General features: G+C 44.4%; 2 protein-coding genes across 3 annotated transcripts; one reads left to right on the top strand and one right to left on the bottom strand.

The window, feature by feature from the left end:
- Positions 1-363: 363 nt before the first annotated feature.
- Positions 364-6,282, top strand: VSIG2 (V-set and immunoglobulin domain containing 2). The gene is made up of 7 exons (XM_056794558.1): positions 364-1,934; positions 2,679-2,842; positions 3,872-4,079; positions 4,908-5,066; positions 5,262-5,381; positions 5,536-5,680; positions 6,080-6,282. Exons 1-7 carry the CDS (start codon positions 1,874-1,876, stop codon positions 6,210-6,212), a joined length of 990 nt encoding a protein of 329 aa, XP_056650536.1. The 5' UTR covers positions 364-1,873; the 3' UTR covers positions 6,213-6,282.
- Positions 6,283-6,668: 386 nt separating this feature from the next.
- NRGN (neurogranin) lies at positions 6,669-15,061 on the bottom strand. 2 transcript variants are annotated; one of them, XM_007495057.3, is made up of 4 exons: positions 14,861-15,054; positions 8,643-8,869; positions 8,290-8,310; positions 6,669-7,694 (listed from the first exon to the last, which is right to left on the bottom strand). In XM_007495057.3, exons 1-2 carry the CDS (start codon positions 14,873-14,875, stop codon positions 8,648-8,650), a joined length of 237 nt encoding a protein of 78 aa, XP_007495119.1. In that variant the 5' UTR covers positions 14,876-15,054; the 3' UTR covers positions 6,669-7,694; positions 8,290-8,310; positions 8,643-8,647. The 2 variants fall into 2 exon arrangements, with proteins under 2 accessions (XP_007495119.1, XP_001364718.1); XM_001364681.3 differs by lacking the exon at positions 8,290-8,310 and having other exon boundaries at positions 14,861-15,061.
- Between the last annotated feature and the right edge of the window lie 8,027 nt (positions 15,062-23,088).

Here is a 23,088-nt window from a genome sequence, read left to right as displayed (position 1 = left end):
CATAGCTAAGAGTTGTCTCATGCTAGATTTGATCTCAAGTCTTCCTGACTCCAAGCTTGTCATATCTTTTCTTTCTTCTCTTCTCTTCTTTTCTTTCTTTCTTCCTTCCTTTCTTTCCCTCCCTCCTTCCTTTTTCCTTCTTTTCTTCCTTCCCTCCTTCCTTCCTCAACTTCCACCTTTTAATCAATGCTGTGTATTGTTTCCAAGGTAGAAGAGTGGTAATGGTTAGGCAGTGGGGGTTAAGTGACTTGCCCAGGGTCACATAGCTAGGAAGTATTGACCAGATTGATTCCTAGGGACACCCCCACCACCACCCCTGTGTCTAGGCCTGGATCTCAATCAACTGAGCCACTCAGCTTCCCCAAGCCTGTCTTTTCTTAATCACTGAACCACAGCTACCCCTAGAATCAATAGCATGTTAGAGCTCAAAGAGCTAGTAGAAATTTAACCCAACTCTTAATTTTACAGATGAGGAAATAGGCCCAGAGAAGGGCCTAAGAACACATTGCTAGTTTGTGGCAGAGACCAGAATAGAACCAGTCTTCTATAATCCAGTCAAGTATCTTTCCATGGTAGTGACACTGTGGCTGTCTCTCTTAACTCTCTGCTAATCTTTTCCCTTCTAGCCCTCCTACTATTCAGGATTGCATTAGCCACCCAGAAAGAAAACTAGTGGCATAAGCAAGGCACAAAGGTAATCTTGATCACTTATTAATGTTCAGCAAGAAGCACAAATGGATTTCCCTCCTGCTGGAGATGATCAGAGAGAGTACTGTTGGGAATATCATTCCAAACTCCTCTTTCAGATGGAACAGGAATGGGTCTCCCTTGGTCTGTGACCCCCTACTCCACCAACATTCAATAACAATTTAAACAGTTGAGGAATAGGTTAGACCAAATGCAGGATCAGCCAGCTTCACACAGGAGTGGAAAGTAAACCATGTTACTGCAGGAGACATTCAGTAACCTGTCCCCCTTCTCCTCCCCCTCTTATCCTTCCTGTACTTATTGGGAATGTCTCCATCAGCCCTAGAGATTCTATTGGCTTTTTTTCTCAACATCCTGGGTCGAGTGACCTCTGGGTCTCAGTTTCTTGATTTAGAGCTGGTAAGGAAGTCTTTAGAGCCTCATTTTATAGATGAGGAATCTTAGGCCCAAGGAGGTTGAAGTGACTTATCCAGATCATAAGCTTCAGAGGCAGGATTTGAATCTAGATCACCTCATTCCAAAGACAACTTTCCATGGTGATATTTACCCTAAAATGAGTCAGGAATAGAAAGTGCCCTTTATAGTAGCAGGGGTCACTAGGAGGGCAGAGGGGGACTCAGGGGCTTTCTATTAAGCTCACTGCCAAAGTATTCATGTTTTTTCACATTATGCCCACTGTTAGTGGTTCAAGAATAGAAATAATTCATTTGTGTATTAATTTGCATGTAACAGTGCTATTATTTCTCAATGTCAGAATGAATAGGAACCTTCTGGATCTTTCCCCTAGTTTCAGCCCCTGCCCTTCTATAATGAATTCCCCCTACTCATAGCCCTTAATTGTTTTCTCATTGTCCCTAGTCTCCAATCCTTTCTTCTTCTTATTGATATTGTTCTGGGGCATTCCAACTGGAGAAGCTTGAGATTGGGCTTCTTTTTTTATGGATACAGGCTGGCCTGGTGTTGATTTCAAGCTTGGACTTCCCAAGGCTTTTCTACTCTCCCCAAGGCCTTTCTTTCCAGGTACAGCACCATTTCCTGAAGGTGCCAGAGCCTCTCCTCCTTGTTTGCTCTTTGTGTTAGTCAGTCCCACTTACCCCTGGGCACAGTTCTCCTGGTATTCTCCTCCCACAAAGGCTACACAGAGGACAGACAGCTCAAGGCAGCCATGGCTTGGCTTCCTGGATCCCTAGTGTTCTGGACAATGCTGACCCTCATCTACCTGATCGGTGAGGAGCTGGGGGCTGTTGGTTGGTAATATATATTAGAGGCAATGATTAGAATTGAAGGGGAGAGAGCAGATTCTATTAGCTTAACTTCTATAGTTCAGGACCACCCCCATGCCACCTCCCTCCCCTCATCTGCCTCAGAAGGGCACAGATAGAGTGCCCCAGAACTGGGAAATGATGGAGTCTAAACCAACACAATTTTAAAAAGGAGAGTTCAGTGATGTAAGATGGGAGAGATCTGAAAACTAAGGAATGGGTCAAAATAAGTGGATTATAGAGGCCCTAAAAGCGGAAGAGATACCTGAATTGCTGAATAAATTTTTTAAGGTCTGAGGGATTACTGTGGTCTTTCATATACCAAGGTAGCCTCACCGAAACTAACAAACACACCCTCATATCTGGCCCAGGCTTGATCTCTTTTACCCACAAACCCAGCCTAGCCAGTAGAAGCTCCTCCCTTCCTCCCTGAAAATTTTAGCTTAAGTTTCAAGGAGGGATCCCTTAAGAGGTGTGTGTGTGTATATGAGGATGGGATGGGGAGAACCCAAGTTGTCAGTGCTGGAATAGAATAAGGAGTTCAGAGGGGTTCAGTCTAGACACCAGCCTTATATTGTTTTTGGAAGAGGGCAGGGAGAGTGGGTAAGTTTGGGGGGGTCATCTGTTTGCCCTGGTCTTCTCTTCCTGCTTCCATTCTCTTTGGCTAAGACTGAAAATCTCCCTCTGTTCCCTTTGGGGTTCCCCTAGCCCCAGGATGCCTGGTGGAAGTGAAAGTGCCAATTGAACCCTTGAGCAAACCTGCTGGTGAGGCTGTAGAGCTGACCTGTAGCTATTACACGTCTGTGGGAGAAAACTTTGCACTGAAATGGAGCTTTGTCCAGCCTGGTAATCCCATCTCCTCAGATGAGACTGTGAGTGTAAACTGGGGGATCTCAAGTCTCCTAGAATGGGATGAGGATAGAGGGAAGAAGGTAGAAAAAGGCAACTCTCCAGCATAGAGGCAGCCTCAGAATCATTGGGGGAGGGATGTGGGGACATACCTCCTTTAAGGAACCCTTACTTAGGGAAAGGGAGGAAATAATTTCTAGATTATGTGGTCTTCTCACTCTGATCAGACAATTTCCTATCCACATAGGAGTTATAAGGAAGAGACTAGAGGAGACCAAATCATAAACTCTGTTTTTCTACCACCCTTTTCCTCTCCCCTCCCCCCCAAAGTTTTGAGAATCCCCTTTCCCTCTCACCAATCCTTCTCTGTGACCTATCTTAGAGCATATTTGTTGCCCTTTCCATTCTTTGAGAGACATAATCCAAGTACCTAGCCCCATGCCCCTCCACTCACTCTAGCATATCTACAACCTACAGACCTCTCCTAACATCCAAAGATAGAAAGCTGGGAATTTTGTATAAAAAAGCAGCTTCTGGAAGGGGACATGATGGCTACAATGAATGTCTCTCATATGCTGTTTGTTCCCATTACAGCTCCCATGAAAGGGGCAGGGCTCCTCTATACCAAACTGATAAGTGGTAGAAGTTTATCTCTATTAACTATTCACCTTTCTTTTCATAGCCTTTCTCCTGATTAACTCCATTGCCTCTTACCACTGGCCCCTCCTCCCTTAACATAGGTTCATTTTGCCCCAACCTCCTCCTGTCTGAAGAGGAAAGTGATTCAACATAGTAATTTAATCCAAGCTGTTGATGACTAGATTTATGTGTTAACTCTATCAGGAGTAGGTCCATTTTAAGGCTTCACCTATAAAGGGAAATCTTTAACATATTTAATAGTAAAATTTTAGGCATTATGGGAGGGAGAAAGTCTTGGTCTCTGACTTATGGAAAAGGAATCACTGAGTGATTTTTCACTTGGAAAGAAGTCACGGAGGTGATAGCCACAAAAAAAGCCACATGTAACCTCCCTTTTTCTGCCACTTTCTAAGATCCTATATTTCACCAATAAGGAGCTATATCTGACGGGGCCCCAGGCAAAGAGGGTCACTCTGCTGCAGAATCCCCCTACAGAAGGGATAGCCACACTTCGATTGACAGATATTCAACCTTCAGACACTGGAACCTATCTCTGCCAAGTCAACAACCCACCAGACTTCCATAGTAATGGCCTGGGGCTGGTCAATCTCACAGTGCTGGGTAAGGACAGTCCATGATCTGGTAGGCCCACATATATACAGAAGGACAGCTCTCTTTCATTTCCTGTTTCCTCTAGGTTGTAGCTTTGCTCTGAACCTCAAGGTCAACCACTTGAGAGAAATCAAGGAAACATTTCTTCTTTTCCCCAGACAACCTCTCTTGAAGACTCTTTGGGATAATGTATTCTCTGAGAAACGTATAACTGCCTTTGATTTAGGATTAACAATCACTAGAGAAACTCAGTGGGCACACAGAGACCCTCTTATTAAAGAATAAAGGGTCTAGGAATAAGCCCTTAAAAGCTGGAACCTCTTCCTCTAGAAGTCCAAACCAAGAAATTCTCATTTGTAGGCTCAGACAGTTTTTCCTAAGCACAAAGGCAAAGAAGGGAGTGAGGTTGTAAGAATGGGATCCTTAGTTATTTACTAGCTGCCTCTTCTTCACTGAGCACAAACATTGTATTTAGTGGTAGCAAGATGTCTATAGAGGACATTTTAAAATTCTCATTGAGGATAAGGCCTGGATCTGTGATTTCATTGGTATAGCAAACTCCTGGAAGAGAATGCACCTTCTCTTTAGTTTATATAGTCTTGGGGAGTTGCCTGAGAAGTTGACATGCCCTCATCACATTATCAGTGGATTTCAGAGGTGCAACTTGAATCTGGGGTTCTGATTCTCACCTTGGCTCATTGTCCATTACTTCATAAGGCACCCCGAACTCTGTTCAGGGTTACTTCATTTTGGTCCTTGTGTCCTTAGAGCTTGGCTTATAGCTGCTGTTTAATAAATGCTCAATTGATTAACTCCCCTAAAATACTCCCTCTGCAGTACCCCCAACAAAGCCCACATGTGGACAAAGTGGGCAGATCTCAGTAGGAGGGGGTGCTGCATTGAGCTGCAGTTCTTCAGGGGGTGCCCCCCGTCCCGTGTACACCTGGGTTCGATTGGGTTCTGCTCCTACACCAGCTCCTGGAAGCATGGTACAAGGTAAGTGCTTGTATTTGGGGGTAGTGGCAGCATGTGGGACTGTTTCAGGGCTCAGTAAATAAGGGCTGACAGCAGACAGCCCCTGTAACCTAAATCAGTGAACCCCAACCTGCCCTTCAATGCCCCGTACCACTTAGTGTTTCTGTGCCCTATGGGTATGTCTATTCCATCACATCTACCCTCTCCTTTTCCTAGATGAGATCTCTGGTCGGCTCATCCTCACCAACCTCTCTCTCTCTTCCTCTGGAGTTTATCGATGTGTGGCTGCCAATCAGTTAGGCAGTGCCTTCTGTGAACTGACCCTTGCAGTGGCTGGTATTGGGGACGGGACCCTGACTTTTATACATTGAAAGACACAGACCTAGTGTGGGGAGGTTTGGACTCGGGACTGTATTAGAGGTGGGGTTATATAGATGGGTTAATTGTAAGGCCTCTTTCTTTGAGTGTCCTGTGGGTTTCGTCTTTTCAGACCCTTCCAAGGGCAGAGTTGCAGGGGCTGTGATAGGTGTCCTCTTGGGCTTGCTGTTTTTGGTGGTAGGTGTATTCTGCCTACTGAAGTTCCAGAAGGAGAGGAGTAAGAAGTCAAAGGAGATGTATGGGGGCAATGATCTTAGGTAAGGAGGCTGGAAAGGGGAAAATGCAGGGAAAGGGTGTTGTCAGCTTAGGCCACCTCAGAAGCCATTCCCTTCCATGTACTGCCCTCCCACAGGGGATTTAAGGACTGGTGAGAACTGGGAAGGCATCTGAGCTGGAGATTTATCCCATGAAAATTGAAGGGAGGCTTGAATCTGGATCAGGAAGCTGGGGCATCTTCTGAGAGGGGAATTGGTCCTGGGGAGATATATCCATATATTGAAAGGAGGGAGCTAAAAGGGAGGAGTTAGATGAAGTTGAGGTGAGAATTCTCTCCTTTAGCAGCAGGTGTTAATTCCAAGGGTTCTAGGGGAGGGCTGGAAAACAGAAAGGATGAAGGATCTCCGGGTTTATTTGAGGATCTGTTGCTCTTCCATCAGAGAGGATGCCAAGGCCCCAGGGGTTTATGACTCACCCCTCCAGAGAGGCCATTCAGATGTTGGGCTACTGGAGAGGTCCCCTTCTGCCAGCACAGTGACTACCACCAAGTCCAAGCTCCCAATGGTTGTTTGACAGCTTTCTGTATTCTACTGCCTCAATCTTCAGGAACTTGGATTTATAATTAAAGTCCTAGTTTTCAGTACCTGTCTCTGGCTTTTTTCTATAAGGAGTAGATGAATGTATGATTCCCCCAGGGGATGGAATGGGCTAGGAGTGTGTGAGTGAAGGATAGCAGGCCAAATCTGTCTGGATCTCTAGGGTCCTAGGTGGTTCACACCCTCACATTTTTCCATAGAGGTTTCCAGACACATTGTGGTATTCAGGCCATGTGACTTATAAAAACTGTTAAGCTGTTATCACTTACACCATTCTGACTTTCAGTCGCCTCATCTGTAAAATGGGGATGCCAATACTACCTGTCTTACCAGTCTGTGAGCAAAGTTCTTTGTATTTCTTAAATTTCTAAGTCAGATCCAAGGCCTTTCTTTGTAAGCCCATCCCAACCCCTTCTCGAGGGCAGGCCCTGAACACTTGGACATTCCTCTTTATTGTTCACATTCCAACCCAGAGTGGTCACATGCACACACGAAAATTTAAAAACCCTTTTGCCACAACCCCAGGAGCCCGGCTGGGGGCTGGGCTGCCAGGGCGGGGCAGGGGGTGGGGCAGCTTCTGACTCCCCCCACACCGTCTCTCAGACACCTCGGCCTAGGAGTTTGCATAACAAGAAGAGAGTTGGAGAGGTGGTCCCAGGATGCGCAGCAGTCGAGGCAGGGGACATAGGAGTGTGGAATGGGCTCAGAAAAGGGAGATTACAGGCAGATGTGGGACTGGGCGTGCAATCACCAGAGCTTCAGGGGACCTCTGGAACGAGAACTCGCTCCTCCCCCAACCAACCAAAAGAGGATCATGCCCAGGAGAAAAGGGTCCCGACACCCCCAAAAGCCTCCCCTCACCCCGAGTGTGTAAACTGGGGACTGCCTATGGAGGAGCAGAAGACCCAAAGTCTTGGAGCTGGGGTGGGCTGGGGATGGTTACAGCAGCACGGTGAGAGGCGGGGTGGGCAGGCATACCCCTCGATTTCTCCCAGAAACAAACTGGGTTTCCTTAGTAGGAGCGCACGCACACACACACACACACACACACACACACACACACACACACACACACACACACACACACACACACACGGACTACTTGGGGGCGCCCTTAGCAATCCGCAGAGAGAAAGCGAAGAGGAGCTAAGCAAAGTTGGTGGTGAGTTCATGCAGGGCGGGTGCGCTGCGGAGGTGGAGCGAGTTAGGCAAAAAGAGGTGGAGGAAAGGAGGACAGACAGAGAGGTGAGGGGTAAAGAAGAGAGGGAAATCAGGTTCCTTTTTCAGACTGTCGAACAGATAGAGTGACTCCGGAATGGAGCTGGCCCAAGGGGGAGGGGTCTCCCGGTGGCGTGTGGGCTCCTGAGGCTGGCAGGAGAGGTGGGGGGAGGGAGTCACAAAAATTGCAGGGAAGTCTTGTCACTGCGAAGGGGACGTGGCATCCATCTCACCTAGGGAACTGCAGAAGGAGAAGTTCTGAACAATCCCATTATATCCTCCTCCTCCCTCCATTCGTCCCCACCCCTACCCTGAGCTGGGGTCAGAAACTAGTGCTTTCTTTTCCCTCCTCCTGCGCCCCCACTAAGATGCCAAAGAGATTGGCCTCGGAGGAGGGTGTCTGGGACTTCCTCTTACGTAGAAACTAGAACCTGCTTCCCTCCCAGTGACTGAACTGAAATGAACTCCCTAAGGGTGCCTATGTGCGAAAGAGATTGCGTATGTTCGAGGCGCTGTGTATGCCTGTCTCTAAGTGTGTAACTCCGTTTCTACATGTTTGTCCAGGTGTGCATGCCGTCCCTGTCTCCGGGTCACCGACTCAGTTTTTACAGGATTCCCTTCCTCCAAACATTGCTGCCCCTTTCCTCCCCCCTTCTCTTCCCCCTCCCCCAGCCCGGGCAGCAGCAGGTGGTGTCTCCCAGCCCAGAGATGGAGAAAAGGGAGAGGACGGATTTGACACCTCCCACGGACGGACACGCCTCCTCCCAACAAAGATACAAATACACCCAGGCAGATACCCGCGCAACTACTGCCCCTCCTTGTGGCACAATAATTACCTTAGAAAACAGTCAGTCCACCTTTGGTCAGGGGCCGAGAAAGGGTTGAGAGGAGGAGGAAAAACAGGTGAGCTTACTGGATCCACAGGTCCTTCTCTGCCGGCCCCCCTCCGCGCGCTGCCCTCCCGCCCTCCTCGGCAGTCTGTCTCTTGGGGCTAGGGACCTCTCCTCCCCAATTTCTCTCCCACCCCGCAGCACAGTTAGCCCCTTTGTTTTTAGGACATCTGAAGTGAAAGAATCTCTGGAAGGGTACTTGTTCGTGAGAGGAGGATCGGGGTGGGGGTGGAGGCAATAGGAATTCCGGGAAAATTGGGGAAGGGATCTGGGGATAGAGGGGACACTTTAGTCCTTACCTGGTTTAGTCGCCGCTGGGGCCACCTCCGGCACCTCCCCGGGCGCCCCCAGAGCCGCCCGCCCCCCCGGGGCCTGGACCTTTTCGTCCTCGCTCCCCACTTTTGATCTTCTTCCGAGCCATGTGGCCCCGGAAACTCGCCTGGATTTTGGCAGCTGCTGCATTGGCGCCAGGATCGTCCAAAGGGATGTCCAAAATGTCATCGTCCGGCTTGGAACAAGCGCTCTCCTGGGGGATTGGGGAGGGGAAGAGGATTGTATTTGGACTGGGGTCAGAGATGAGAAAAGACTCCATCTGGGTGTTAAAAAAGCTGGGGTGGGAAACACCAGGAAGCAGTGGGTAGTGGGTGACAGGACTTCGTAGAGGTTTAGGGAGGGACATTCTTGGGGGGAATTGAGCCAAAGAATTTGGGAAGGTTGGACTACAGAGAAGAACAGATAGGGAAGAAAGGGAAGCTAGGACAGGAAAGAGGAGTAACTGTTTACCAAGGTTAGGAACCTGGGAACAGGAATGCTGGGTGAAGAATAGTTCTTAAGGAATAGAAGAGAGCCCTAAACCCCACGGACCATAGCCACACCCTAGCAGGAAAAGAAAACCGAGGCTGGGGCTGGAAAAACTGCCAGTAGAAATGAGAAGATGGGGGAGGAGCTGGATAGCCACCTAAAATATGGAGAATCTAGAAACAACAGGAAAATGAAGGCAGGGAACCTAGCTCCCCCTCCCGGTTCTGGTACACCCCCCCCCCCCCCCCATCCCTCTCTCAGAGGGACTAGATCTAGATCAGAGCAACCCACACACATTCCCAACTCCCAACACTTCTCTGGGGATATAGTTTTGTTAGCTGCAAGATAAAGAGGTTGGACTATATGCTATCTGAGATATTTTGCAGCTATAATGTTAGAGATCTAGGACTGCCAAGAAGAAAAGAGTTGCATTTCCTTATTTGGAGACTAGGTGTGAATGGGGGGTCTTTTCAGAGGAGCCATTTTAAAGAAGCATTTGTTCTACCAAGTCAAATGTTTCTAGAGCCATAACAAAAAATGGGAGCTAGATTCTGTACACCTTTCAATTATGTCACTAAAAATGGAATGGCATACGTTTGGAAAATTTGTCAATTATTGCTTCTTACTTTTATCAACAATGCTTTCCATGCCCATGCTGAGGTAGATTATTTTAATAAAAATTTTGTAGAGTTGTGAAAATAGTCATATGGGTCAATTTTTATTCGTGTGAGTAGGCTGTTACTAATTTTATTTTAAGGAGAAATTGCTTAGGGAATGTCCACAGAGAGGCATATACCCAGAAAAAAGGTGTGGGCTATTTCACTAGCAAGATCAAGGGGTAAGTGAAGAATAGCCCATACACTCCAATGGAATGTCAAGAGATCTAAAGAAAGCCTTCAACAGTGATCCAACCTTTCCCTCCTCCTCATGGAGGTTTAATAGGACATGGACAAGAGCAATATAGAAGGGGAAGAGCAGATAGGCTGCAGTCTGCTCTAATGGAAGAATACACAACTGAAGAGGTTACAGATCAATTGAAGTAGTGAATTAAGGGTATTTTATGCTCTCACACAGATTTAGATTTAGGACCAAAGACAATAGGATCCCAGAACCTCAAAGAGCTTGAGTATATCAGCTCCTCCTCTTAGGTATACAAGTTTCCTTCTGCTCTCTTCCTTTCCTACCTAGACTGCTCTTCCCCCTGGAAAGAGCTCATAGAGAAAAAAGAGAGGAAATGGTTGATAGGTCCAGATGGGAAATAAGCAGAGGAAAAGACTAATTTCAACCTACAAAGGGAAAGGAGGAGACATAAACTGGAGCAGAAAGGCCTTTCTATAGTGTATCTATAGGATAATGAATCAGGGACAAAATACAATGTGAATAAATGGAACTAGATTGTGTAAAATTTAAGATTCTTAATTGGAGTTTGAGGATAGATTTCAGGAGGTTCATGACCTTGGATAGGGGAAAAAACTCTACATCTTTATTTTTACTCATTTCTGGTTTCCTTGGTAATCCTATGTGTTTGAATTTGTCTATATAAAAATTATTCTGAATCCAGAGGCTTCACCAGACTGCCAAAGACATCCATGACACAAAAAAAGGATTAATTACCCCCAGTTAAAGGCTACCATGACCTCCAAAGGCCTGTGGATACCACAGACTCAGGGCCTTCCTAAAAGCCCCATTTAGACATGCCTGGGGATGAGGGTGATGAGAGAATAGTGCCAATCACAAAGTAGGCTGAGGTTCATCACCTTCATGGGGCCTGTGTAGTTTCTGCTTCTTTTCCTTCACTCTGAGTTATTTTTATTTTGAAGTATAAGGGTTTGATCCTCTCATTTCTAGCAACCTTCCTAGTTTTTTTAAAGACTTCCAGTGGTCAGTGGGGCTCATGACCCTCTTCTGTCCCTTAAGAACTATTCTCCACCCATGTTTCCTGTTTCCAGGGTCCTATCCTAGTTAGATAGTTATGTTCTTTCCTATTTTAACCTCTGTTTCCTACACATCTATTTTTCTCTGCAGTTCAAGCTCCCCAAAATTCATTGTGTGAAGTGGAATCACTGTTACTCCATTTCCAGTTCTGAGGGCACTAGTTATCAAATCTCCCTCTATGTTATGCTATATTTGTCCCAAGTCTTCTGGGAGAAGCTGAAAAGAAATCCCAGGTAAAATTTAGTCATTTGAATCTGAAGACTGCCTTCTCATGCTTTCTCTTCTTGGAAGGGGGGCAGGGTGAGACTGGTGAGATTGAAAAGTAGAGAACAATCTCCCTGGGGCAGAAAAGAAACAAAATAAGACATAGCATTGGGGGAAAGGAGGATGAATCTATTCCTTCACTGGATTTTCAACCAACCACTCCCTTAGTTAGTACCTGGTTGCCAAGGATTTGTACAACACCTCAGTTTAAATTCTGTACACTTGAGTCAAATATTGTGAAAAAGCTCAATACTGATTCTCACTTCTGAAATATACTTATCATGTTTTTAGCCCCTTTTCTAGGTATACAATTACCTTGGAGTCTTTTTGATTGGTACATTTTTTCCCTCTCATTCATTATGTCAAGGAAGTGTCCCTGGCTTTACTGAAAAGCTATAGTGGCTGTAATATTCTGCCCTCCCACCTTCATTGGTGTCAGATATTCTCTGATTTCTAAGCTGAACTTTCTCCTTTCTCTTCCTTAGGATCTAGGATTGATTTGTTTTTGCTTTTTGCCCTTGGACTCTCAAGTGTGATTTTTCTGCCCCAGAGCTGGACACACACTGATCATGACTAGCCCCACCTTCCAGAATGCCAGGAGCTAAGGGAATAAGGTTGATTAGGGAAGTGTCCTTTCCCACAAAAACTGATTCCAAACCTGAATCTACCACGTTTAAAGTGAGATTCAAAACCTGGAACAATAAACAAAAGCTCTCTCTCTACCCCACCTACTACTAGCACCTCCTTTTTATCCTCAGGGACCAGATAGCCCAGCAGAAGAGAAAGGAAGGAAGGAAATGATTGAATCTCAATTCTGAGGGTTTGCTTAGAGGCTATGATTCGGTGTGGCTTTGTTTGGGCCACCTCAGTTTTACTTAGCATGCATGAGCTGGGGAAAGAGAGAAGTAGTTGGAAGGTGAAAAGAAGGGTAGGAACAGGGAGGTATTCTGCATGTTTTTACATGGAATGAATAATATTCAAAACGTAAAGACCTTTGGAAATTGATATCTATAATCCTTGAATCAACAGGACAGGCACTTCCTTCTCAACTATCTCTCCCTTAGGAGATCTGCCCTTTCTTTCCTCTTGTCTTTTTATTCCCATCTTTTCAGTATCAAAGGAAAGTAAGGAATAAAGTAGAGCTGATCCTTATCTCAAACTTTATAGTCAGGGCCAGTAGGAAATCAAGGAATTAATGTGGGACTGGAGAGAAAAAGGACAAAGTGGGGAAAGTCTCAGGGCTGGGACTGAATAGAATTTAGGGATTTTTTCGATCTCTTGGGGCAATTTTCTCATGAGACACCTGGAATCAGATTAGTACTGATTTGCCCATGGTCAGGGGCTCAGTCAGTGGCAGACTTAGGGCTAGAACCCAACATATTCCAATTTCAATTCCATTCACACATTGCTTAGTCTCAAATACCCAAGATGTATATTATATGGCTTTTCCTGCCTGTCCCAGTTCCTAAATAGGGTTCAACAGTGATACCTAACACCCAAATCTCCTATAAATCCTACTAAAGGGTTTTCGGTCCCATCTCAGAATATGACAGAAACTGACCACCTCTATTCCAACTATATAGTTGCTCTACAATTCAAGCATGCTCAAGCATCCTCAGCCCCCATCTTCTTCCCTGCCCCACCCTGTAAACCTATGTCCACACTTCCCTTTTCCAAAGCAGTAAGTAGCATGGCTAACTCACTACTCATAATCTTGTAACCTCATTTACTCATTCTGTTTGCCTGACAGCCCTCTGTAAAGGTATATATGTGGGGGATGGGAGGAGTGGAGAAATGGGAGGTGATCTTTAGTGCCTTCTTAAATTTTCAAGGCATTGGGCCATCAAAGTAGCTGTATTATTGAGGAGAGTCCCTAATTTCTTTCATCGAACTCCTTTTGTCTTCATCAAAATCCTTTTCAGGCATAGCACTATTCTTGGTTGGATTCCTCTGTCTATGGGAGACAATTTAGATAATAGACCTAGATTCCACTTGCTGGGAAGACAGAGTCAAAACTCTAGGTATCCAGAGGAGTAAGGTTATATAGAAAAGAGGTTGATTTAGGTAATGGATGAGTGTTGCTCCTGAAGTCATGAAGACTTGATTTAAACTCCTCCCTTAGATTCTTCTTAGTTGTATCATCCTGGTCAAGTCACTAATTTCTCTCAGTCCCAGTTGCCTCATCTGTAAAGGGGGAAAATAGTACCTACTTCCCAAGGTTGTTGTGAGGATCAACAAGAGATTATAAACCTTAAAGACACTGTATACATTCTAAATATTATTATATGCCTCTCCCAGGTCTAAAATAATTCTTAAATTCTGGCATTTGTACTCGTTGTTCTCACCCTTCTGTTTATTTCACTGTTCAGGAAGTTATAATCTTTTCCTCAGACATTTCCCTTTCTCTTCTCAGCTCAAAGCACTACTCCTGACTTATGGGCAGTGGGGCTTGCCACTTGTTAGTGGCAAAGCCCCTTTATACAATAGTTGGAAGGTTAAAAAGCTATCTTCTTGGCAACAAATACCCCGCCACCCACCCACCCACACACAGCATTTGCTTTCTTCCTTCTCCAATTCCTATCTCACCTAAAAACTCTTCTCTTCTTTCCTTAATTTCCTTCTCCCCTTTGCCTGGTGACCTCATCGAACTGGACCATTCCTCCCACATTGAACATTTCTCTCCTCATTGCCAGATCTCTGCCTTGAGTAACTGAGGTCCTAAGCCCACAATCTTCTCACGGGGGGCCATTCTACGAATTTAGAATGATGAAAAGGTCTGAATAAAATAAGATTACCGAAACCATTCCTTGGGCAGCTAGGCAAATTTTTATATGCAACATTCTGATTTCTTATGTGGGTGGATGATAAATTACAGATATTTCCCTCACTTGCCGGCAGGGACTTCGGGAGGTCATCTCAATCCAATCCTCCCTACCTTTCAGAAGAAAAAGGGCGAGGCAGAGGGGACAGAATTCTTCCATCAAGATTGCTTTGCGTCCACAATTATTATTACCCTATTAACTGATTAATTTCACCTTGGGCATTGTAGTTAAATTAGCAATTGGGGAGACTGGATTTGAGCTTACAAATTCCCAAGGAGGGATCCCCCACAGACAACCTTCTGGTTCGTGTGGTCTCCTACCATTCTTTATCCGACAGTGCCTCCTGACCTCAGTCCCGCTGCCGCTTCACCCAGCAGAGTACTCTCTGCTTTGACCAAGTCAATTCCAACAACGAAAGGACCAAAAAGGTTTGTGCTTTAACCATAATGGCAGTCTCCGGAGAATCGTTCTTGGGACTCAGAAGTCTAGCGGGACAGTCTCCCCCCGCCCACACCTCCTTATTTCCCCCACTCTAAACAGCTACCCTTTCCCCTTAGCTGATGTCCGGATTCCCTCCCTAGGGTCGTCCACCCCTTATCTCCCACATTCCCTGGCTTAGGACGCCTTGGAGGTCCTCTGGCCGCATAGACCAAAAAGCGCCTTTTGACCCCTCCTCTGATGGTCCTTGTATTTACCGTGCAGCAGTCCATCCCGCGACGGGGCTGGGCGGGGCTGGGGGCGGAGGTAGGGGTGGTGAGCAGATCGACGCGCTTCTAGGACCTGGGGCTCCCGGCTCAGTGTGCAAATCCGATCCTGTCTCTATTCCTCTCTCTCCCGCGCTCCTGACTGCTCTGGGATGTAACCTGAACCCCACGGTAGGGTAGCCAATCACGAAGAATCTTATCTTGAGTGAGGGGGTGAGAGGCGAGGCTAAGCCTTGAGGCTCCGCCTCCTTTGTACCCTCTCCCAACCACCCCCACCAGTGGCAGCCCCAGTCCCTCCACCTACATACCTTCCTATGTTCCTCCTACACACCTACAGCCTCCCACGGAACAATTCCCACAGTCCCTGATCCTCAATACGGCACAGAGTGACAGACAAGGAATACGGGAAACAACACCCCCAGCCTCTCAGGGACATACACTCTTCCATCTGGATACAAAATGTCTTAGACAGTACAGTTACCTGAGGCGCCTGCTCTTCGAGAGAGATAACCCTCTTGTGTCTTCCCCAACTTAGAAATGTGTCTCCCTTAACCCTTTCTTCCCGTAGCTTCCCCACTCTCCCTCAGATCGTCAAAGAAAATATACACAGAGACCTCACACCAAAATACTGGAAGATTCTCTCCCCTCTTCACATATAAAACAGTGCAGATATGTCCATCCTGCAAGTTATGAAGTTCAGTGATAGGCACATCATAACAACAAATACACAAAAATTCAGATATCCTACAGGGAGCTGTACACCCACATACTGCTAGCAATACTCCACATAGATTAGCTCAAATACACATGGGCACCCTTCCTCCAACACACATCAGGCACACACACACAAAACAAATCACATATGCAACTGCAGTCTGCAAACATTCAACAAGCAGAATGCTGGGCAGTGCAAAAGACCCTTTACATATACACATGATATATACCTCTTTGTAAGAAGGAATCTTCAAGAACTGTCTCCCCATTATCTCTCCCACCTTCCTCTCAAGGTAAGATAGATGCCCAGCAAGCTTTCCTCCTAGAGCCTATTCAGTGTCCTTCTACCCCTTGCTGTTGGGGAAGTTCCTTCAAGATCCAAGGAATCTCCAGCTCTTAGATACCCACTTGTCCCTGCCTTCTATTCTTCTGGAGAAGAAAACCATCTTCTCAGGCACAGTGAATTATCAAGATTCTAGTTATCTTTCTGGGGTCATGGAAGTGTTAGGGGGAGGATGCAGGTATCCTGAAAGGCTGGGGGAAGGGAGTTGCAGCAGAATCCACATACAAAGAAAAATCTCATGTTTGAGACTGTAGGCTATTCCTTTCAGAGATGTAGGGTTGGTACAGGATATTGTATAGGTAAAGGTAAGTGTTTTTGAGAAAAACAGAAGATTATAATTCAAGAATCTAGGGGAGAAAGAGAATTGCTGATAGGGGAGTTCAGGGAGGAAGGAAGATAGATGATAGAGTTTTGTAGATGTCCTGTAATTAAGTCCACACATGTGGCTCCAGTAGGTGGCTTATGAAGAGCATAGATTGGTTCCCTTATCTAAAAGGATAGAACAAAAGTTTTGGGACCAAAGGGGAAGAAAGGGAGATTTAGTTCTTGGCAAGGGTGGATATAGAGGTTAACTAGCTTGGTTCTCCGGAGCTGGACTGATGCATTGGCTGGCAAATTTCAAATCTGGGGGCAATGGAAGTTTCTCCCAAAGATTATTGAAGTCCCACCTATGTTAGTAAAAATTCAATCAATTCCTGGAACAAAATACCATTTTCTGATTCTAATAAACCATAACTTGATTTATGGGCTCAAGCTTCTTACCTAGTTGATTGGAAGAATATATGGCCTTAGGCTGGGTTGCCTCCCCTGATAGACTCTATCTCTAGGGTCCCCACGGGGATGGATGGGGAGGTGGGAAGGTGGATATCAGGCCCAGTCTCTGTGCTTCTCTCTTCCTAATTTAGAACTGAGGAGTTTGGGGATTTAGTGAGTTTGCAGTAGTCTCCCAAGTTGCTAGGCAACCTCTCTCTGCAGGCTGTGCTGCCTCCTGGTCCTTCCTCCTGCTGGTCAGAGCTAGCGAAGGGGTGTCTTTGCAATGAGGGTTCCCCCCACCCCAGTTCTATACCTGTAGCACTGTCCCTTCTCCTCTCTACATAAACATTGTGGTGTCTAATTTGGGGTGAGGGGGAGCAGTCCCGTTGGAAGGTCCCAGGCTTATAGGAGAGAGGATACTGTGGCAACTGCCAGTCCCAGTGACACAATCAACACCACAGCAACAGCCCACTTCAAGCACCCACGCTATACTGGCCCTGGTTCCTGCCCTGGGGGATGGGATGTCTCTGAAATGAGTCTAGACAGGGCAAAAGATGTACATATGCAGAGACCGAAACAGATATTTCTCCCCAATACCCATAAAGTCTTGTTGGTTTGTGCATATATACATAAGCACAAATGCAGTCACAGATAGATACAGACCATTGTATACATGTACATAAAGATAATCATGGACACTGCAATTATATGAATATATTTACAGAGACAAAGTCACAAAGCTGTACTCATGTAAACCCTGTGTATCATATATACCCCTGCTGCAGTTGAATACTTAAGGGGGGGGCCCTCATCTTGACTGGACTGGCAGAATCTATAATTAAATAAAATAAGCGTTTATTATTTGCTACTATGTGGGCCAAACATTATCCTAGGCACTGGGGATACAGAGACAAAAATAAAACATTTTCTGTCCTGAAGGTCTTCATAGTCTAATGGGAATGAGTGTTGGGTATGGAGGGGACACATATACACAGAAAAATAAACAAATGTTTTTAAAGTGATTTGAGGGTTCTGGGAAAACCTCCTGTAGGAAGTAACACTTGATTTGAAGGCTGAAGAGAGAAAGGATTTTAAGAGATAGAAGCTAAGAGGAATAATATTCCAGAAAGGGAAAGACATGAAAGTGAGAGTTGGAATGTTATGTATAGAGGAAAGCAAGTAGGCCAGGTTGTCTGGAATATAGAGTTCATGAGGGAGAATGAAGTGAAATAATTCTATAAAGGTATGTTGGAGCTAGATGGGGAAGGGCTTTAAAAAGTAAGACAAGGGGGGGGGGGGGAAGGAAGGGCAAGCACAATGCCTGCTACTTGCCGGGCTCTATGCTAAGCACTTTACAAATATCTCATTTTATCTTCATAACAGATGAAGAAACTGAGGTAGATAGAGGTTAAGTGACTCATCTAGGGTCAAACAGCTAGTAAATGTATGAGGCTGAATTTTATCTCGGGTCTTCCTGACTCCAGGCATTTTTTCTTTCTTTTTTTTCTTTCTTTTCTTTATCCACAGAAGGGTGGATATTTTCCATTAGAGATAATAGGGTGTCATTGAAACTTTTTGAGGAGGTAAGTGGAATGGTCACCTTTGTATGTTAGGAATATCAGTTTGGCAACCTTATGGATCAGATGGATCAGAGAGGGAAAGTAGGGGCACAAATTAGAAGACTGTTATAATACCTCGAGTGAGAGGTAATGAGGCCTGTAACCAAGCTAATTGAGATATAGTTGGAGAGAAAGGGATAGATGCTAGAGTAGAATTGATAATATTTGGCAACTGGTCAGATATGGTGAGGTAACTAAGAATGAAGGGTCAAGGATGACTCAGGTTGAACCCTGGAGTAATTGGCAGAATAATGGTTTCCCTCAACAGAAATAGGGAATTATGAAAGAGTGGATTTTGAGGGGAAAATAACAAGTTCTATTCATGACCTGTTGAGTTTGAGATGATGTCCAGCAAGTAGTTGGTGATGTGGACCAGGAGCTTAGGGGAGAGGTGAGGTTTAGATGTGGGGATGCAAGTGATAATTGGACTCCAGGGAATCAATGAAATCAGCAAGGGAAGAATGTATAGAAAAAATAAAGAGACCCTTAGAAGGAACACTGGGGTGAATAGAGGACAGTTCTTCCTATGTGATTCCACAAATGAGTCTGAGAAGTCAGTTAGATAGAAAGAGAACCATGAGAGAGCAGCCATCAAAACCCAAGGAAAAGAGAATAATCAGGAGAAGGGGATGATCACCAGTGTCAATTGATGCAGAGAGAAGAATGAAGACTGAGAAAAGGGTGCTGGATTTAGCAATTGAGAAATTGTTAGTGATGTGATTGTGATAGTTAAGTGATGGTCAGTCTTGTCAATTTCTTCTCTAATATTCCCACTGTTGCTTGTTCCAACACAGTGGCAGAAAGTCCAGAACTTGTTTTAGTTTCCTTTCCAGAGTGGGGTTGAAAGCCACATTACACATCACATAAGTGACATGTGATGAAAGAGGCAATTAGTATAGACAGCATTTTCCAGGAGTTTGGTGAAAAGGAGGCAAGATATAGAACTATAACTCCTGGGATCATGAGGGTTTTTTCTCTTGCTTAAATCTGTGATTTCATTGCATAAGAAACTCCCTGGTAAAGAAATCCCCTTTTACAATTCTGCAATTTATAGTTTTAGAGTCCACTAAGGAACTAAGAGGTCAGGGTCACATAACTAGTATGTGTCAGACTTGAAGAGGCTCTAACTTTGAGATGTGTTCTCTTTCTACTGTTTCATGCTGCTTCTTAATTAAAGGTGATGGTGGTGTTTTTAAAGGAGTGGAATGATTTAGTAATTTTTATGAGCAACAGGGAAGAAACAAGTAGATACAGAAAGACTAAAGAAAATAAGAGGTGATCAAAGGACCAAGTTCCTGGAGGAATCTGGAGGGGACTGCAAGGACACAATTTATAGGTAGCAATCAGCTTTGGTAAGAAGGACATACTCTGATACTGGAGCAAAGGAGAGGGAAATGGGAGAATGGTGTTGAGGGCAATTGAGATACAGAATTAAGAGAGTAAAGGGGACTGATTATGGATAACCTGAATTTTCTCAGGAAAAAATGAGACAAAATTTGCTGAGAGAGAAGAGAGGAAAGGGGGTCATATACTATCCTTGAGAAAGAAGAGATTTGGAACAGACTCTGGGGAATTGTGATTAGGAATAATTAAAGAAGAACAAAAAGATTGTTCTGTAGTAGTGAGGTAGTACTGAAATTAGGTAAGTGGACTTATTTAGTATGGTGAAGTAGCTTCCTTCATTTATGTTCAGGAACACTTGAGTAGGAACAAAGAGTAATAGTGGGGGTAAAATGGATCTGGAAAGCAATGTGTGACAATAGTACAAGGAGGCAAGGGTAGGGAACAGTATAAACTTGAACTGACTAATAGTCAAGATTTTTTAAAAATACAGTATTCAGTTTAATCACTATTATTAAACAAAAAAAGGTTCAAAATGTCTCATTTCCTTGCTAAATGTTCATCCTGCAATTGCTTACAATGATAGCTCATATTTCTACCCCACTTTTGCTTTAAGTACATTATCTTATTTGATCTTCACAACAACCCTGAAAGGTAGATGAATCCAGTGAAGTGACAAATAGGATCTCACCCAGTCAGTAAGTGTCTGAGATGAGATTAATCAGTTAACATTTATTAATGGCCTACTATGTGCCAGATACTATGCTAAGTGCTGGATTCAACCCCCCATCTTCCTATTTGGAAAATCCAGTGTTTAATCCACAATTCCATAGTACTTCTGCAATAGCTAGGATAGCCAATAGAAGACCAAGTGTATACATAAGACACAGTGCTGGTCAGTAAGTCAGAAAAAGGGTGGATTTGTGGTTTAGCTGTTCCCACAAAAGAAAAATAAAGGTCTTTGTTTTTGGTCACAAGTTCATAAGAATTAAATCAATGCATCTTCAGGATATACATAATATTCCCTAATGTCAGCTTCGTGAAACATGACCATTGCCATGGGGCCCACCTTTCTCCAATCTTATGTAGACTTTGCTCTCATACTGAAATCCAAAGGGACATCTGTCATGGGACTCACCACCAGTCCCTGAAACCAATTAGTATTTTCTGTGATTTTGACCCAGGCTAAATTTTAATACATGTTATTGTTCAGTTATGTCTAACTGCTTATGACCCCATTTGGGATTTTCTTGCAAATATCCTGGAGGGGTTTGCCATTTTCTTCTTCAATTCATTTTACAGATGAGGAAACAAAGGCAAAAAGGGTTAGGTGGCTTGTTCAGGATCACACAGTTACTAAGTATCTGAGGCCAAATATGAACTCAGGAAGAGGAGTCTTTTTGATTCTAGGCCTGGCACTGTATCACTGTAGTATCTCATTGCCCTTTAACATGTAGTTCCTATATAAAAATGACTTCTGTTCCAGGTTTCACTCATACTTTATGTTTTGTAGAAGGTGCCAGGTGATCCAGGGCAATGATGTGCAATCTGAACTTCTGAGGCCTAGTGAATTTCCCAAAGTAGGTCCCCAGAGGCAACAGCTTCTCTGGGGAGATATTTACCACCAGTTTAAGGTCTTCTCACTTACATAGTAGACTCTTTACAGAACTGGAAATAGTAGGTGCCATCAGGTCAGTCCACAGGCAACTGAATATTTTCTTCAATATACTTCGAGAGATTCTAGAACAGAGTGCAGGTCACATATTACCAACAGACAACATTGATACAAAGGACTATATAGTAATGGGAGAACAGGGGTTATAGATTATAAAGGAAGGGCAAGGTAGAGTGACTGGAGGTTAGGAGTAAGACAGATAATATATTTAGGATGAGTGAGGATGAAAGGATAGGTGATAGTAAAAAACAAGGAATTTTAGAATTCTAGATTATGGAGATAGAACAAATGGGTAGCAATGAGATTAAGGGTAGATGAGGTGGAGTATGTGTTACAGGTTATGGGAGTTGAGGAGACTGAAGAACTATTTCAGGATATAAGCATAAAGAGAAGAGGTTGGGACAATCCAGGACTCATAAGTACTGAATTTGAGAAAGGAGGGAGAATGATTTTAGAGCCAGTAGATAACTTCTACCAAGATTTGGAAGTCATGATAAATCTAGGTGGAGTGAAGCTATGAAAAGAGGAGGTTGCTGAGTGGTGATGAAAAGGGGAGTATTTGGCTGTGGCAGGTAAAGAGCAGAGTAACCCTATTCTTTTTCTGGCCCAGTGTCTTGGCAGGCACAAGAGAAGTTATATCCAAGAATGAAGATGGTGACAAGAGATTCAGTGGCTTTGGGGAAACGCCAAGTGTTTATGAATTAGAGGAAATGGATGGATTGTGAGAAGAGAAGTATAATAAGAAGAGCAGTTTGCTATCAATGGAAATAAGGCACAATGAAGGGGGAGGAAAGAACTGAAGTGGGAGTCAGGAATAAAGTTAAAGAGAGCTGGGATGAGGGAGCAGGAAGTGACAGCAGGAGACAGTTTTCACCTGGGCAAGTTATATTCAGAAACCCAGACATTTGGAGGAGATAAGGAGAAAATTTACTAGCATGGAATCACAGATGGTTATGACCTTTCCAGTAGCAAAGGGACCTGTGCCCAAAGCTCCAGCTAAATTGTTTTGGTTTTCTTGGGTTGTAGAGGGGTGCTGAGGCTCTGTGCCTGAAATGATCTAGGTATCCCTGAGGCCTGGCTGTGTGGGTCTTGGTCAGAATAGTCAGAATTTGAGAGGCCTTGGTTTCTAGGACTTTACTAGTTACGTGGTGACTAATTTACTCATCCTCTTTCATCAGCAGAGCCAACTCTGTCCTTGCTTGACTTTTTCTGACTCCTAGTTCTCCTATCATCCTTTCTCTATCTTCTTTCTTAGCCCATCATCTATATCAAGCTTCCTAACTGTGTGTGGCCTCCAAGGCTCTTTCCTGGGCCCTCTTCTTTTTTTACACACTTTTCCAAAGACCTTACTCATTATAATCTCTATATAGATATCTTGGAGAGTTATATAGCTAACATCAATCTCTCCTTTGAATACCAGTTCTGCATGACAATTACTTATTAGACATTTTAGACTGGATGTACCAGAAACATCTTAAATTCCTATGTCCAAAACAGAACTCATTATTTTTCCTCCTAAATACAACTCCCTTCCCCAATTCCTTATTTGTTTTGAAGGTATCCTTGTTCATCTAGTATCCCAAGTTCTTTTTTTTTTTAAACATTATTTTGTTTGGTCATTTCCAAGCATTATTCATTGGAAACAAAGATCATTTTATTTTCCTCCCCTCCCCCCCACCTCTCCCATAGCCTATGCATGATTCCACTGGGTATCACATGTGTTCTTGATTCGAACCCATTTCTATGTTGTTGGTACTTGCATTAGAGTGTTCAT

The sequence above is a fragment of the Monodelphis domestica genome, chromosome 4 (assembly GCF_027887165.1).
Source record: "Monodelphis domestica isolate mMonDom1 chromosome 4, mMonDom1.pri, whole genome shotgun sequence".
Classification (NCBI taxonomy): domain Eukaryota; kingdom Metazoa; phylum Chordata; class Mammalia; order Didelphimorphia; family Didelphidae; genus Monodelphis; species Monodelphis domestica.
This window is presented reverse-complemented; position numbering and strand designations above follow the sequence as displayed.